Source organism: Lampetra planeri, chromosome 18, assembly GCF_965212315.1.
Source record: "Lampetra planeri chromosome 18, kcLamPlan1.2.h2, whole genome shotgun sequence".
Lineage (NCBI taxonomy): Eukaryota > Metazoa > Chordata > Hyperoartia > Petromyzontiformes > Petromyzontidae > Lampetra > Lampetra planeri.
Genome location: NC_136124.1, coordinates 620,722 through 636,096, shown reverse-complemented (window position 1 = coordinate 636,096; position 15,375 = coordinate 620,722). Strand labels below are relative to the sequence as shown.

Here is a 15,375-nt window from a genome sequence, read left to right as displayed (position 1 = left end):
CTCGTCATGTGCCGCGTGAGCAATGAAACCCAAGACCGGGTAACGCTCCTGATCTGCGTCAGAGGCGCTTTAGCAAATCACTTATTGTATCCATCAGGCTGCTCGGACAAGGACGTCCGATGCGATATTGGGTCGCTCGCGAAAGTCAAGGACAGCACGTGACGTGTTCACATTTATATTGAAGTCGTTTGCGTTGCGTGAACGCGGCGCAAATAATAACTTGCAGCCGTCTGTCAGTTGCCCTTGCTGCGGGTGGAGGGCTCCTCACGTCGTTGTCGGCCCATGGGGTGGGTTGGGTTGGGGGTGTTTGAACATTCTGCGGCCAGTGCAAGATTGGTGGAGGAGGTTGTCCAGGACCAGTTCTGATATCACTCAACCGACGGATGTTAGCCAAGGCTGGGAATTATAATTCAAGCCACCCGGGTTTCGATGCGAAGTGTGTGAACCATCGTGCCACTACTACCCCCCATCGCTTGAATATTGCCTTTTCTAATTTGTGTGCGGGCGATATGAATGTGCTTTGAAAACATTGCTGCGCAAAAGAACACAACCTTTGGCACATGGGCATATATTGATGTGGACACAAATACGTACAGGTCTTGAGTCAATCGACTGCAGGACGAGGGCCTCCCCACTCCGTGCACGTCGGCGAGATTCCTGGGCTTATGCTTTGCCAAGCTGCTCAGTGCGGGTCTGTAAAGTTGGGTAGCAGAGATGTTACCATGTCCCAACAGCCACCTATCTTCTTTCATACGGGACAGTAATGAGCAACTGTGTATGTTGATACTGAGGTTGGTGAGTCAGTTGAGGGCTGCGGGAATGATGGTGGGAATGTTTGAGGCCTTGCCCAGGATTGAGTGAAGTGGGCATTTATGGACGATGCGATCCACAGTTTGGCTTTTACAGCCACAGTCCCAATGCATAGGGCTGCTTTTCATCTTCCACCGGTGTAATAGTTGGCAGCACCTGCGGTTCAAAGACTGACCGCGTCTTCAGCCACCTAAGGCAACTTATTCTACACATGGTGGTCACCCCTCGAAGCACTATTCATGCTCAATTCCTGATTAGCGTCTGAGATATGGCGGGATCAGACGCATTCCGGCTGATTTGGTCATACGTGGACTCATACACGTAGTGTATGTGTATAAATCATTTAATGTAAATAATATTTGAAATGCACAGCTGCAGTTTTATATACATCCTGTGCTAACAAGGCTATTCAAGATGATGACAAAAGGCTGTGTTTTTGGCTGTTGTCAAGCTAATTCTTTGTCTGAAAACACGCTCGTTAGGGTTACCTAATTGTACGAAATGAAATGTTGCCTTTGAAGTGAGAGTAGAGGAATTCCACGGTGAAGTCGTGTTTATCTTCAGCTCCATCCAGGCCTCACAAAGCTGACAAATGTATGGTTCATACCCCAATCTCAGCCCGGTGCGTGCAATGAAAATTCAAGCAATCGGAAAATAATCATCGTTGACCTTCACAAAGGATTGGATTCAAAATCAGCTGTCCCAGGCTAGGATAAAATTTCACACGATAACTTAAATCCCCTGAAACCCCAAAACGGCCATGAGAACCCCTGCATAACGTGCCTGGGTCATGGTCAAGCCTGCTCTGTTGAATCTGCTGCTACAGCTTGTGAATGTATGCCTACATGGCCCACACCTGCAAGGATAAACATCATAGTGGATACGCGCTCTGTTTAGGAAATCCCACACCGAGTTCCAAGACACTTTCCCGTGAGGATCCTACAATGAGACGTTTCACCGTTTCCATCTCATTAATGCAAACTTGACATTACCCTGATAGAAAGAGGGGCATGGATTTGAGAACACTGGCAGGTTAATGACATAATTCAATGTGTTAAGAAAAGCTAACGAAACGCATGAAAGTTCACCAAGGAGAGAGTGATTAAAATCATCGTGTTAGAAGGTCAGTTTAACACGTAGGCTTTCGCGACCAATATTATCCATAATAGAGGTTTTTGGGTTAGAACATATAAATATATAAATGCGTCGTAAACCGGCTACTACCCGACACAGCAAACTAGTAAGGTTTGTCACGTAACAAAACATGCCAATTCGTTACTAGTTCAGCGCACCGCTTGTGTGTAATTGTGAATGTTGTGGGTTTACTCTGCAACACTTGGGTGTGCTGAGCTAGTAACACATTGGCGTGTTTTGTTTACGTGACAAACCTTACTAATTGGCTGTGTCGTGTGGTGGCGGATGTAACGACACGTTTATATTTACGCGATCTAACCCACAAACCTCTATGGATTGTTAGAAGATGCTCGCTACACAATAACATTGCATGATCGTGAGAGATGGTGATGGCAGTGCAATTATCATCTAGCAGTGGATCGACCATGGCTGCCGATATTGATGAGTATCTTACATGTGGGAGGAAACTAGAGTACTCAAGAAAGACCTCAAGCATATGAGGTGAAAACACTGAACATCTGTACAGACAGGTCACAACCATTTGCTGCACTGCCATTTCCTGGCAACTTTTCAGCCCAGCAGCGTAAGGGTTTTCGCGTATTATGCAATGCCTTTTGTATTATATATTTTCTTTAAATGCAGCTGTATTTCAAGATTCCGTTCAAACTGTAGGGCGAGCATCACAGGGAACCACTACAAACACGGAGAACGCACACAAGCGCACACATATCCATGTTTATATTCGTAAGGTTCGGTATTGGCAGGAGGAAGACCTCGAGTCTCGACTGAGCAGGGAGGCAGGAGAGTCGACAACACGGAGGGCTGCTGGGAGGCAAGTTCCAGACTCAGTGGCAGCAGCAGCAGAGATGGAGCGACCTCCCGGTGATAATTCATTTGTCTGACCCATCACTCCACAAGTTGCTGCATTGTAGGACGACGCTACCGAATCGTACTGTAGTGTCAGACCAAGTACACACGCTGATGACTTGCCGAGTACGCTGACGAGCACACATCACGATCCGCAATGCACACCAGCGGACAATACTCTGAAGAGTTATTACGCAAATAAAACTCAGCGTCAAAAAAAGCAGTAGACAACGAGCCATGCGTTTGGAAGTATTTAATGCTCACGAAGCATGTCGTCCTCACCGCACGTCTCGCAAGGGGCTCCGGTTTGGCGACGACTCTGGGGCGGGTTCAACACCACTCGCCAAGTTCAACTCACCACCCCTGCACGCCAACTCCAAACCGAAGCCTCGTGTACCCCCACCCTTCATCCCCGCCACTCGCTCTCCCCGTTTTCCCTCTACCGTGCCTCTCCCCTCTCTGCCTGCCTCTCTCTTTTGTGCCAGCAGTTGCCTGTGCGTCATCATTCATTCAGCTGGGAGCCAAGTCCACGGGAGTTCAAGAGTGGAGGAGCGCAGAGCAACTTCATTGGCGCACCCCTTGCGCACCACGGGCGAACCGCTCCGCCTGAGAATTTACACCAAAAAAATCCTCGAGCTCGCCCAACTACGCCCCAGCGAACTTATAGAGACACTCGAGGTAATTGACGTTTAGCAGAGTGAACGACGATATACTTGCAATCGCGTAGGCGATGACAGGGACTTGAACCAGATTTGTTCATTTCAACTTGTAAACTGTAGCGCGAGATCACGCGTTCATCTTCCCCGCCGGCGTTTGCCAAACTTCGGTCACTTGTTTTGTTCGTCTAAAGAAGTCGCACCACCGCAGCTTTTCTCATTTGCGATTCGCGTTGTGAACTCTCAAATTGCATGCACGGCAATCGTCCCTAGCATATAGCCCCGCTCATCGCGCAGCGAGCACGTCCACGCCTGCATTGCATTAAGCCGGCCTCGCCGCTGGCTTGCAGACATGGCCCGCGCGCTGCTGCTGCTGAGCAGCGTGGTGGTGGTGGCGGCTCTCGTGCTGTCCACGTTGCCGTCCGCGGCATCTCACCGACCCTACCGGAGGCTGGCGGCGGCGCACAGAGGCGCATCTGCAGGACGGGCGGCCGCGAGCCAGAGAGCTGCGGGCACCGGGGCCGGGACTGCGACCGGCTCGAGGGGAGGACCCCAGAGTCAGGCGAACCCGGCCGGCGGCGGAAGGGCGCCGGGGACGGCCGGGCGAGGGGTGGCGACGGCGCGCAGGACGGCGCCGCAGGGAGCGCACGGGAACGCAAAGCGGAACGCTGCCGCGCCGCACGTGGCCTCTCCACTCACTGGGTAGGGCGCGTGAGCGGTGCCTCTGTGTGTGTAGCAAGGGGGAGCGGTGTCTCTGTGTGTGTAGCAAGGGGGAGCGGTGTCTCTGTGTGTGTAGCAAGGGGGGGCGGTGGTGTAGCGGTCAGCGCGCCGCGCTACGAATCGGGCGGCCACCCGAGTTCGTGTCCCGCTCACGGTGCGCCAACACCGGTTACGATTATCTAAATCGGTCCTGGGTCTCCTCCCCTAGGTTGACTCAGCCTCAAATGAGTACCTGGTGCGGCGTGCAAACATCGCCACTTGGGAGACAAAGGCGGCCGGGCGTGGTGCTGGCCACCCACCCCCTCGTGTGCCGTGCCGGCCTTCATGGGTGCTCGCTAACAGCACTTGCCCCAACAGTCTGCTCAAGCTATAGGGGTAGCAGCGGGGGGGGGGGCGGGGGGGTCTTTGTATTTGTGCAGCGTGGTGTCTATACGTGCGCGTTAAGGGAATGTTGTTGTTGGCGGTGTCGTCGTGTGTGTGTGGTGGCACGATTTGTTTAGACCGCGCCGCGCACTTCTGATTGTGTCACATTACGCCCGAGCCGTCCCCCCCCCCCCCCCCCTTTCTTTAAATTTACAATCACTGGTGGTGATGTACACGGGATTTTAACTCGCGAGGGGGGCTCGCTGTGGTCTGCAGATAGGACGACTCGGTGGGGGGTGGGGTAATGATTCGAGAAGAGCGAGAGAAAGTTGCGGCGTGAAAAGTTTCGCCCGAGAGAGACCGCTGCGGGCACGTGCGCGCTTCGCGGAACTGCGCGCGCGATGTTTAACCCTCAAACAGCAGAGACAATCAGCGATGCATTGAATGCGACGTACTCGCGTACGTTTAGCCCCATGCGCTTATTCTGTGCATGCATGTAAAACACACGCATATATATACACACAGTATATAATTTACACACAACGTAAGTGCACAGTATCGTTGTGCGCGCAATTCAAACTTGGTTTACAAACAGCCTCGAGCCTGCACGCGTTGCACGAGGCTGGCGGGGAAGGTGTCGACCACGCGTGCGACACAGCCCATGTGCTCACAGCAGCTGCGGTCCGTGTCGACGTGATGGCTACACGGGTGCGATAAACGCGCGCGCAGCCCCTGCAATTTCCTCTCTCGCGTCACTGCTGGCGGTAGGGCCTCCACTCGAGTGTGTATGGCCCACTCACTGTTCCGCGTTGTGCAGACGTTGTTGGAAGACACGGGGGGTAACCCCGCACTTTACCCCAACGCACGCGACCTCTCCGATCGGCGAACGGAGGAAGTCGCCCATTTACAACCCCGAGGCCGAGAGAGGCGGGGAGAGATTTAAGGAAGTTTCCCAATGTTCAAACTGCCGAGTCCGTACAGCGTATCGATGTGGACTGTATTTAAGTGCATTCAGGATACGGTACGTGCTGATTTGATGAGACGCGCGTGATTACGTTTGTAAACGTGGTGTGTGTGAGTGCTGATGTGATGACACCGTGCGTGGTGTGGATGCAGTGTGCGATGATGATATGCTAACACGCGTGTGTTGCGAGAAAGACGGTGAGCGGTGGTGCAGTGGTTAGTGCACTGCGCTACGAACCCGGCGGCCCGATGCCGATTCCCATTCACAAACCATCATTGGTGACGATAATTTGAACAGGTCTTGGGCCTTACCTAGGTTTACTCAGCCTCAAATGCGTACCAGCACTGGGGAGACAAAGACGGCCGGGCGTGGTTGCTGTCCACAGCTCCCCCTCGTTTGCCGTGTCGGCCTCCATATAGGTGCTCGCTAACAAGACTTGCCCCGAGTCTGTTACGGACTGTGTGCATGTTGAAGCTTTTTTGCACCTTACGTAGCCGACCGTGCTAATCGGAGGTGCGGGGGAAGGACAACAAGCTAAACACAAAAAGCAGTTCTAGAGAAGTGAGTTTTCAATCGAGATGATGGGAAAGTGCGTGGCTCCAGTAGCTCCAGTGGCTTCCCAATGTCGCAAGGAGGAGCGCTCCAGGCAGCCGCAGAAGCACGTCTGAAAGCGCGCGGGGCCAGTGGCCGTCTCTGTTCCATGGTGCTCCAGAAGCCGCTGCGAGGATGACCGGGAGTCTGCGTGACGCTCTGCAAAAAAAGATGCTCGACGTGGGAATCTTTGCTTTTGGTTTGGATGTGCGACAGAGCGAACGTGTGCGGTGGGCAGTGCTGTCCGGGATGGACGCTCAACGCCGCTCTGCACAAGTGCAACAAACGTGAGTGGAACGCTCGTTTCGTGACCATACATCTTCGGACCTCGGAAGCTTTTCAGAAATTGAGCCTGGTCACTACTTGCCTGGGAATACAATATGAGATGTTGCTGTCGGTTTTGCGGTGTGAAGTGGCCAGCACGCCAATGGATTAGTGACTCTGTATGTGCGGATATTAGGTGGGCTTTCTCCCGGTCACGATTGTTTACTCTGACAAACGAAAGAACAAACATCCGAATGCAGGTTTCCTCCAGAAAAATACGTAAATATTGAGTCTCATTGAACCGTCCACGAGTCAATACACTATAATATTGAGTTGACTTGAACCTTTCATGATTAAATGCATGATATTGTTATGTAGTTAAACGTAAAAAACAATTTATAGGCGCAGCCCTGAAATCGCTTTCTCACATCATTGCTGATAGAAGGGTCCCCTCCACTGGTGGGTGAAAGCAATGCTAAGATACACAACCTCCCTTCACTCTTCATGTAAGCGTGGTTTATATAAGGAAAGGTCGCTTGACCGCACACGCTGATGTCATCTTTGAACGTTAAATTACATCAGTTTACAGAGCGCGCAGTGAGCGCAACCCACCAAATCCCACAGAATTTAAAATATGTCCTGGAGGATTGTGCGGCGCGGTTAGAGTCACGTGTTGAATGAGCCACGCTCGCTTGCAGTTCCACGGCTGCGTTTGAACGTGACAACGATCATTGCATCTATAGCAACAATAACGACTTAATGATTTTGAGACCTTTGCCAATCTACTGCTGGATGGATGCCTCTCCCCCACAATCTTCGTTCATAGAGCTTTTTTTTCTACCATACTTCACCAGGCTGGCCCGTGCGAGATTGGTGGTGCTACAGGTTCAGACAAAGCATCACTCGTAATTTGATGTCCGTAGTTAGCCATGGCCGGGAATCGAACACAGGGATTCAAGTTGTCAGCGCAGAGGGCTGACCATTGTACTACCGCTCCACCCCAACGCGCAACAATGGAGAGAGGTTTATTGCATATCCAGTGATACACATAAGGCGAGTCGTACACGTAACAAATGTGTGTCTGACCTGTGATCTCATCGCTATGGTGCGTGTGTATTTTCATTCACGTGGGGTACACAGCGTGGTTCCATGGTATAAGCATCAAGTCGAACACGAATACTCTCACACATTGCGTTGACATTACCCAGTACATACCATCAATCTCTGAGCGAGACAAACATATTTCCTTATTTGAAATGCAGGCATAGTACATGCCTCGCTTTTAAAACTTCGCTTATATATTACTCGTGTGCATTTGTGTGACTTATAATTAAATAATGATGATGATTATAACTTGCATGAAGGCCATGCCGGCATGTCAACAGTGGTTGTCCTATGGAAAGACTGAGCCCCGCCCTAGGAACGTGGAATGACTTAGAATTGGCTCAGGGCCCTACACGAGATATGAGCACGGTTTCAATCTCTGCTCATTGCGTGTCTTTCGGTGCGACGTTCGGCCGACGCATATTCACATTCACGGATTCATTGCCGCCTCGTTATGGCCCTCACAGCTCGCAAGCTAAGCAGGTTGGGCCTGGATAGGGCTCGTAAGGGCGCGGTGGCCACCTTGCACAGCCGAGTTGTCACAGGCGGCGGCGAGCCGCGTTGTGGGCAGCAGGTGGCACTGCAACAAACACAGTTGCCCTACGAGGCCGGACTTCTATGCTCACGCATCTCTGCTCCCCCGCCTACACATACCCGTACGGCAGTGACCAGCGTAGTGAAGTATGGGGCCGTCCATAAATGACGTCACGCACCTAGTGGGGGGGGGGGGGTCAGACATTTGTGACGATGTGTGACGAGGAGGGGGGGGGGGGTTGAGAAATGTGACGTCGCCTCAAAATGCGCAACTTTAAATACATATAGACAACACGTTCTACTTAATTAAATAGACTTTTTGATCAATGTTTTCTCCTACAACATCAGAGTGCAGCGGCACATTAAATACGCACTACAATGACAATAGTTTAAAGCGATTTGAAGCATGTTTTTTTTTGGGGGGGGGGGGGGCAGAACTTTGTAACGTCATATTTGAAGGGGGGGTCTGACTTTTTGTGACGTCGTGTGACGAAGGGGGGGGGGGGTCAAAAATCGTCCAAAATCGCGTGACGTCATTTATGGACGGCCCCTTTGGTCAAACAACTCCCACGGAGGCGCACTGCGTGGGGAAGCTCTCATAGCGGCGGCTGATTTAGCAAAAGGGCTCTTGATGGCACCGCGCATAAACAATCTTGTCTTGTAGAAAGAAAAAGACACGAAAGTGTTACGGTCCGCATCATCTTCACAGGTGTTCCACTGGTCGCATGTTCGAGGCTGGACTCCCGTTGAGAGTTGACACGCATCGGGCGCCTGATTTGGGGCGCGCGTTGAACCCCGCGGAGCTCCGCTGTTGACGCTGTTGACGCTGCGCTCAGCGACTCGCGTGCTGGGGTTTGGTCGCAATGGACACTCGCTCCCGTGGCGCTGCTGGTCTGTCGCGGTTATTCATTCCTTTATTGTTGTTGTTTTTGTTATGATCATTACACCAGCTACTATTATTACCGTGAGTCACGCACGTGATTTGGTGACACCGCTAAAGTTGGCGAGCGGCGCACGAATAACACGCAAACACATTCGTCGGTAACACTGCCGTAGGCGACGTTTCAGGCAATGGCCCGTCATCGTAGCACGCAGCCAGAGAGGAGGGGTAATTGCCCCAAACGCCGCCTATGATATACTCTTTGAAGGCAGTGTTAATGACGAGTCTGATGAGTATCTGCCTTGCCACGAGAAAAGGCACAATTCAGACGCCACGTTCAGTGTGCACTGTGCTTCCTCGAGTCCAGCTGGTGGCGCCGTGAGAGATATAAAATGCCCTCTGTGCATTGTGGTTGCCTTTATGAGTGTAGGGATAAATAACCCTTCCATGAACACATGTGCTTAACACAATTAGAACACGATACTGTGTATATGCAGCTGGGATAGCTAATGTTAACACATAACCGTGTTTTTTTTATCAGACAGATTATTTATTTATAACCATGAGAGGCCATATGACGCTTAAAAGCCCCTTTCTTTTGGGTGGCCTGGTAAAATGCTTAACCAAACCAATCTCTGTTATAATTATTGTTTCCCAAGACGAGCTTCATTGGGTCTCAAGGCACACGTTCGTGGGAGGGTCCTGCATTGGGCTGTTTGGCGGATAGCAATAATTAGTGCCATTCGCCAAACAAATCATGATAATGAGTGTTTAGCGCGTGGGAGGTGAACCAGAGCCCCAGGTTAAAACTGACGCATGCTGAGGGTGGAACACTCAGCACAGCCATCTCTCGGCCACCTCGTAGCCAATGGCAAGACCTGATGGTCACCCGCTAAGGAATGTCTCACTAGGGTCATGCTTGCTTAGAGCTCGTGAGATTTGAGAATGTTGGAAGCGATAATTGTTTTTTTTTACCCTTCTATCTGGCAACAAAACTGACACCGTTTTTTACAAGGAGTCATGTTTACATAGACCACAATACCTGCGGTCATAATGCAAACCAAAAACATAACTCTGATCATGTGCACTGTCCTTGAAGTTGATTGGTCCACACCCGAGACAGCTTTCCTTAGAGCCTAGTCTCACATGGGTTGCATTATGACCGCAGGTATTGTGGTCTATGTAAACATGACTCCTTGTAAAAAAAGGTGTCATTTTTGTTGCCAGATAGAAGGGTAAAAAAAAACAATTATCATATTTTTTACTGGCAAATGAGGTTCCAATGGTGTAAATGTTGGAAGCATTTTTGGGCGATTTGTTTGGAGGGAAATTGTTCTTAAAAATGTTCTTCAAAAAAGTGTTTAATCCAATCATGCATGCCCCCCGATTTGTGTTGTTTTTACAAATATATATTATTATTGTGGTTACAACTGGCATACATGCACTTAAGTAATGAAGCAATTAAAATCTTCGTCTTATAAATAACACGTAATATGTTTTTGGCCTTTGCTGTGTACATGTCTAACATTCCTTAAAGCTGTACCGTGCATGTATAAATATACATATGTGTGCCTACGTAGACACAACAGATAATCCTCTGCTTAGCCTTATAGAGCACGAGGACAAGTGCTCTTGGCAAACACACACTGACATATAAAAACAAAGACAGAGATCCCCAGTTTAATCATATATACCCCGGGGGCAAGTTCCGTGAGTTAGCACCTATTTTGTCTGCTGTTGCACAAGATGGGGTCGCATGGTGGTTCCCAAAGCCTGACTACACACCATATCAGGTAGTATTTAAGGCTGAGTCGACCTTGGGGACATCCAGGATAGGATTAATGTAATTGTGCCTAAAAGTAAAGCTCAAGCCACTGGGTCCATAGGCCAGTGCACTCCATAAAAGACGAAGACCCCCGTATTGCCTACGAACAGAGAGCTTTAAATCAAGATCAAGTCAAGATATGAACAGACTGTTGGGGCAAGTGCTGTTTGCGAGCACCTATGCAGGTCGGCACGGCACAAGCGGGGGTGGGTGGCCAGCACCACGCCCGGTCGCCCTTGTCTCCCCAGTGGCGATGTTTACACATCACACCAGGTACTCATTTGACGCTGAGTCGTCCTTGGAGAGGCCCATGACCGGCTCAGATAATCGTCACCGGTGTTGGCCGTGAGCGAGAATGGAACTCGGGTCGCCGGGTTCGTAGCGAGGTGCGCTGACCGCTAAACCACTGCTCCCTAACACAAAATATCCCCCGTATAGCCTCAAACAAACCACACACGCACAGTGACACGTTGGGTATGTCCGTTGCAAATGTGTGTGCTCAATTTAACTGCATACCGTGGGGTTACCAAATTCTCCACCGTCTTTTCTGAGAGAATGTGGCTCGGTGCATTCCGTTGAAATGTAGCTTTTGTTGAAAGAAGGGCTGCTGTTGGGACAACCATGCCTCAGGTTGCTAATCTAAAGGCCGTGTGAGTTACTAGTAGATTGTGGAAAGAGAGAGAGAGAGAGAAAAGATACGTATTACAACCTTGCTATTTGAATATTAATAATATCAAATATCAGCCCTTTGTAAAGCCACTGTTGGATAAAGGCTCTCTTATGTCGTACTGGTCGTGCACGTTGTTTGGACTCGCTCACACTGGTCAGTGGCAGGTTGGGGAGGGGAGGGGAGACCACGACTCGTCGATGTATCGCTTGCGGGGAATCGAACTCGGGTCACTGGGTTCAAGGTGTAGTGTGCTAACCCTTGTGCCACCACTCCCCTGCTATTTATATTTCATCATTAGGGTTTGTTGTCTGAGCCATACAGTATATGCAACGTTCCTTCTGTCATACTAACAAAAGGGAATTGTTGAAAAACTGTATCTGAAAAGCAATACTTAGGCAGACACAGTACAGTACAATGTTTTAAAAGACTCAATCTTCAAGGTACGTTATTTAAAATACAGTAATTCACAGTTCTTGATATTCAGTCTAATGCACAAACGCATAGCAGCTATAGTTTTGGCTTCACAATAAATGTAGGAAAGCCAAAACAGCTTAAATATTGTTGGAATCTATCAATGGGTAGAATGGTGGCTGAGCAGTTTGCACGCTGCGCTATGAACCCGGCGACCTGAGTCAGATGCCGGGCCATGGATAACGTCAGTGGCGAGTGATATCCGATCTGGTCCTGGGACTTTGCTTCACCAATACATACTCACCAGCCTGGCGAGGCATGGCAGGACAACCTCCGTGACCAACTCAGACAAATGAAGACTTTCATCCAGTAGTGGATTTACAAAGGACTGCGAGATGTATGGCCGAGTAGAGTGGTGGTGCAGTGGATAATGTGGCACGCTAACCACTGCGTTTGGAGCCAGGTGTTCCGAGTTCAATTCCCGGCCAAGGCAGATGTCAGTGGCGAGTGATATCCGATCTGGTCTTGGGACCTTCCCTCACCAACCCGCAGCTCCCTGTGTAGTGGCGAATAATGAAACAACCCCCATGACTGGCGTGGCACGGAGACGTCTTCATACAGCGGTGCATTGACAGCACGCTCTGAATTGTTATTATAAACATGTACAGCCCGGTGCCGTAATATTGCAAGCGCTTGACGTGATGCGGAGGTTCCTTTATATCGCGAATGCTTCTATTGGAGAGGACAGCTGGCCCCGTAATTTCCAATGGGAGTTAAATAAGCAAGAAGCCCCACGTGGTGGACCTTTGAAAGTAATACTGTACACTTGGGGCGCTTGTATAATTGCCTGCCCTCTGCAGTGTTTTCCTGTTTGAAAATGGGATGAAAGGAAATTGCTTCGTACGCAGGGCAAACAAAAAGCAGGCCCACCGTTTTTAACCTTTTTCGTTGCCCAGGATAAAATTTTCATATAAAAACCTGAAAGTTATACAGTGTAATTCGCAAGTTGCAGTCACTGTCTCCGAAGTGCCAGGAGTACATTGCTGGATGAGAAATTAGGGTTTGGCTCGGTGCGCAGACCATCTACACTTGCGATTTTTGGAATTTCCGAATGAGGTCTAATTATTGGAAAATGATTGGCCAGAATGGATCCGCGGAATCTACGTTGGCATTGAGTCTCGAGTCTGCAGGGCGAGAGTCCTTGTTTTGACGCAGCGGTATGCACTGCTCTGTTGAGTCTACTGCCACTTTTAAAGGTATCTTGTGCTGCCGTTTTCGTCAACATTGAGATGTTCGGGGTCTGCCAGCAGATTTAACTGTTGTCACATGCAGTCAGAGAGCGACATGGTCGGAGAGTTTATTTAACCAGGTAAAAACTTGAGCCTACGTAGAATATTTTTACTGTCCCCCCTGTATGTACATGAAGGCGGAACAGCAGTAAAGTGAATTGTTCACGGCACTACGAATCTTGCAACCTGAGTTCAATTCATGAGTGGCGAATTATATCGGAGTCGATCCTGCTCCCCCAACCTCTCCCCATCCAAGGACCTGCGTCACCAGTGTGGTGAAATATTGTCCAGCAGCCCCAATGGCTGATTCGGCATGGGGGAACCTCCATCCACAAGTTTGTTGATACAAGGGAGAGATAATTATTCAAAGATGCACAGATATTCAAGATGCCTTACAACCATTTGAAGATACGTAACCATGTCCTTGTGCTCTGCCTGCACAGCGGTGTGCGCGCCTCCGTGCCAGAACGACGGGATGTGCCTCCGGCCGCAGCTGTGCCTCTGCAGGCCGGGCTTCCATGGCCAGAGCTGCGAGGTGGCCAACCTGTCCCCGTCCCGCGGTGGCCACCCACGAGCCCCCGCCAACTCGGTGCCCGCCGCCCCCGCCGCGTCCGTCCTGCTGCCCGGGAAACAGGAGCCCCGCGCAGCTCCTCACGGCGCACACCTGCCCAAGACGCAGTAAGTGTGGAGGGTGAATGTGTCTCACTCACACCTGCCCAAGACCCAGTAAGTGTGGAGGGTGAATGAGTCCCACTCACACCTGCCCAAGACCCAGTAAGTGTGGAGGGTGAATGAGTCTCACTCACACCTGCCCAAGACGCAGTAAGTGTGGAGGGTGAATGTGTCTCACTCACACCTGCCCAAGACCCAGTAAGTGTGGAGGGTGCATGAGTCTCACTCACACTTGCCCAAGACGCAGTAAGTGTGGAGGGTGCATGAGTCTCACTCACACCTGCCCAAGACCCAGTAAGTGTGGAGGGTGCATGAGTCTCACTCACACCTGCCCAAGACGCAGTAAGTGTGGAGGGTGCATGAGTCTCACTCACACCTGCCCAAGACCCAGTAAGTGTGGAGGGTGAATGTGTCTCACTCACACCTGCCCAAGACCCAGTAAGTGTGGAGGGTGCATGAGTCTTACTCACACCTGCCCAAGACCCAGTAAGTGTGGAGGGTGCATGAGTCTCACTCACACCTGCCCAAGACCCAGTAAGTGTGGAGGGTGCATGAGTCTCACTCACACCTGCCCAAGACGCAGTAAGTGTGGAGGGTGCATGAGTCTCACTCACACCTGCCCAAGACCCAGTAAGTGTGGAGGGTGAATGTGTCTCACTCACACCTGCCCAAGACCCAGTAAGTGTGGAGGGTGAATGTGTCTCACTCACACCTGCCCAAGACCCAGTAAGTGTGGAGGGTGCATGAGTCTCACTCACACCTGCCCAAGACCCAGTAAGTGTGGAGGGTGCATGAGTCTCACTCACACCTGCCCAAGACCCAGTAAGTGTGGAGGGTGCATGAGTCTCACTCACACCTGCCCAAGACCCAGTAAGTGTGGAGGGTGCATGAGTCTTACTCACACTTGCCCAAGACGCAGTAAGTGTGGAGGGTGCATGAGTCTCACTCACACCTGCCCAAGACGCAGTAAGTGTGGAGGGTGAATGTGTCTCACTCACACCTGCCCAAGACGCAGTAAGTGTGGAGGGTGCATGAGTCTTACTCACACTTGCCCAAGACGCAGTAAGTGTGGAGGGTGCATGAGTCTCACTCACACCTGCCCAAGACGCAGTAAGTGTGGAGGGTGAATGTGTCTCACTCACACCTGCCCAAGACGCAGTAAGTGTGGAGGGTGCATGAGTCTTACTCACACTTGCCCAAGACGCAGTAAGTGTGGAGGGTGCATGAGTCTCACTCACACCTGCCCAAGACCCAGTAAGTGTGGAGGGTGCATGAGTCTCACTCACACCTGCCCAAGACCCAGTAAGTGTGGAGGGTGCATGAGTCTCACTCACACCTGCCCAAGACCCAGTAAGTGTGGAGGGTGCATGAGTCTTACTCACACTTGCCCAAGACGCAGTAAGTGTGGAGGGTGCATGAGTCTCACTCACACCTGCCCAAGACGCAGTAAGTGTGGAGGGTGAATGTGTCTCACTCACACCTGCCCAAGACGCAGTAAGTGTGGAGGGTGCATGAGTCTTACTCACACTTGCCCAAGACGCAGTAAGTGTGGAGGGTGCATGAGTCTCACTCACACCTGCCCAAGACGCAGTAAGTGTGGAGGGTGAATGTGTCTCACTCA

The 15,375-nt window shown here is 50.8% G+C and overlaps 1 protein-coding gene across 1 annotated transcript in view; it reads left to right on the top strand.

The window, feature by feature from the left end:
* Positions 1-3,309: 3,309 nt before the first annotated feature.
* The window catches only part of LOC144723440 (latent-transforming growth factor beta-binding protein 2-like), a 135,100-nt gene continuing 123,034 nt past the window's right edge, over positions 3,310-15,375 (top strand). The window contains exons 1-3 of the mRNA XM_078602201.1: positions 3,310-4,169; positions 6,322-6,392; positions 13,526-13,760. Coding sequence (XP_078458327.1) covers positions 3,820-4,169; positions 6,322-6,392; positions 13,526-13,760 — 656 coding nt within the window. The 5' untranslated portion in view covers positions 3,310-3,819. The remainder of the gene's footprint in view (positions 4,170-6,321; positions 6,393-13,525; positions 13,761-15,375) is intronic.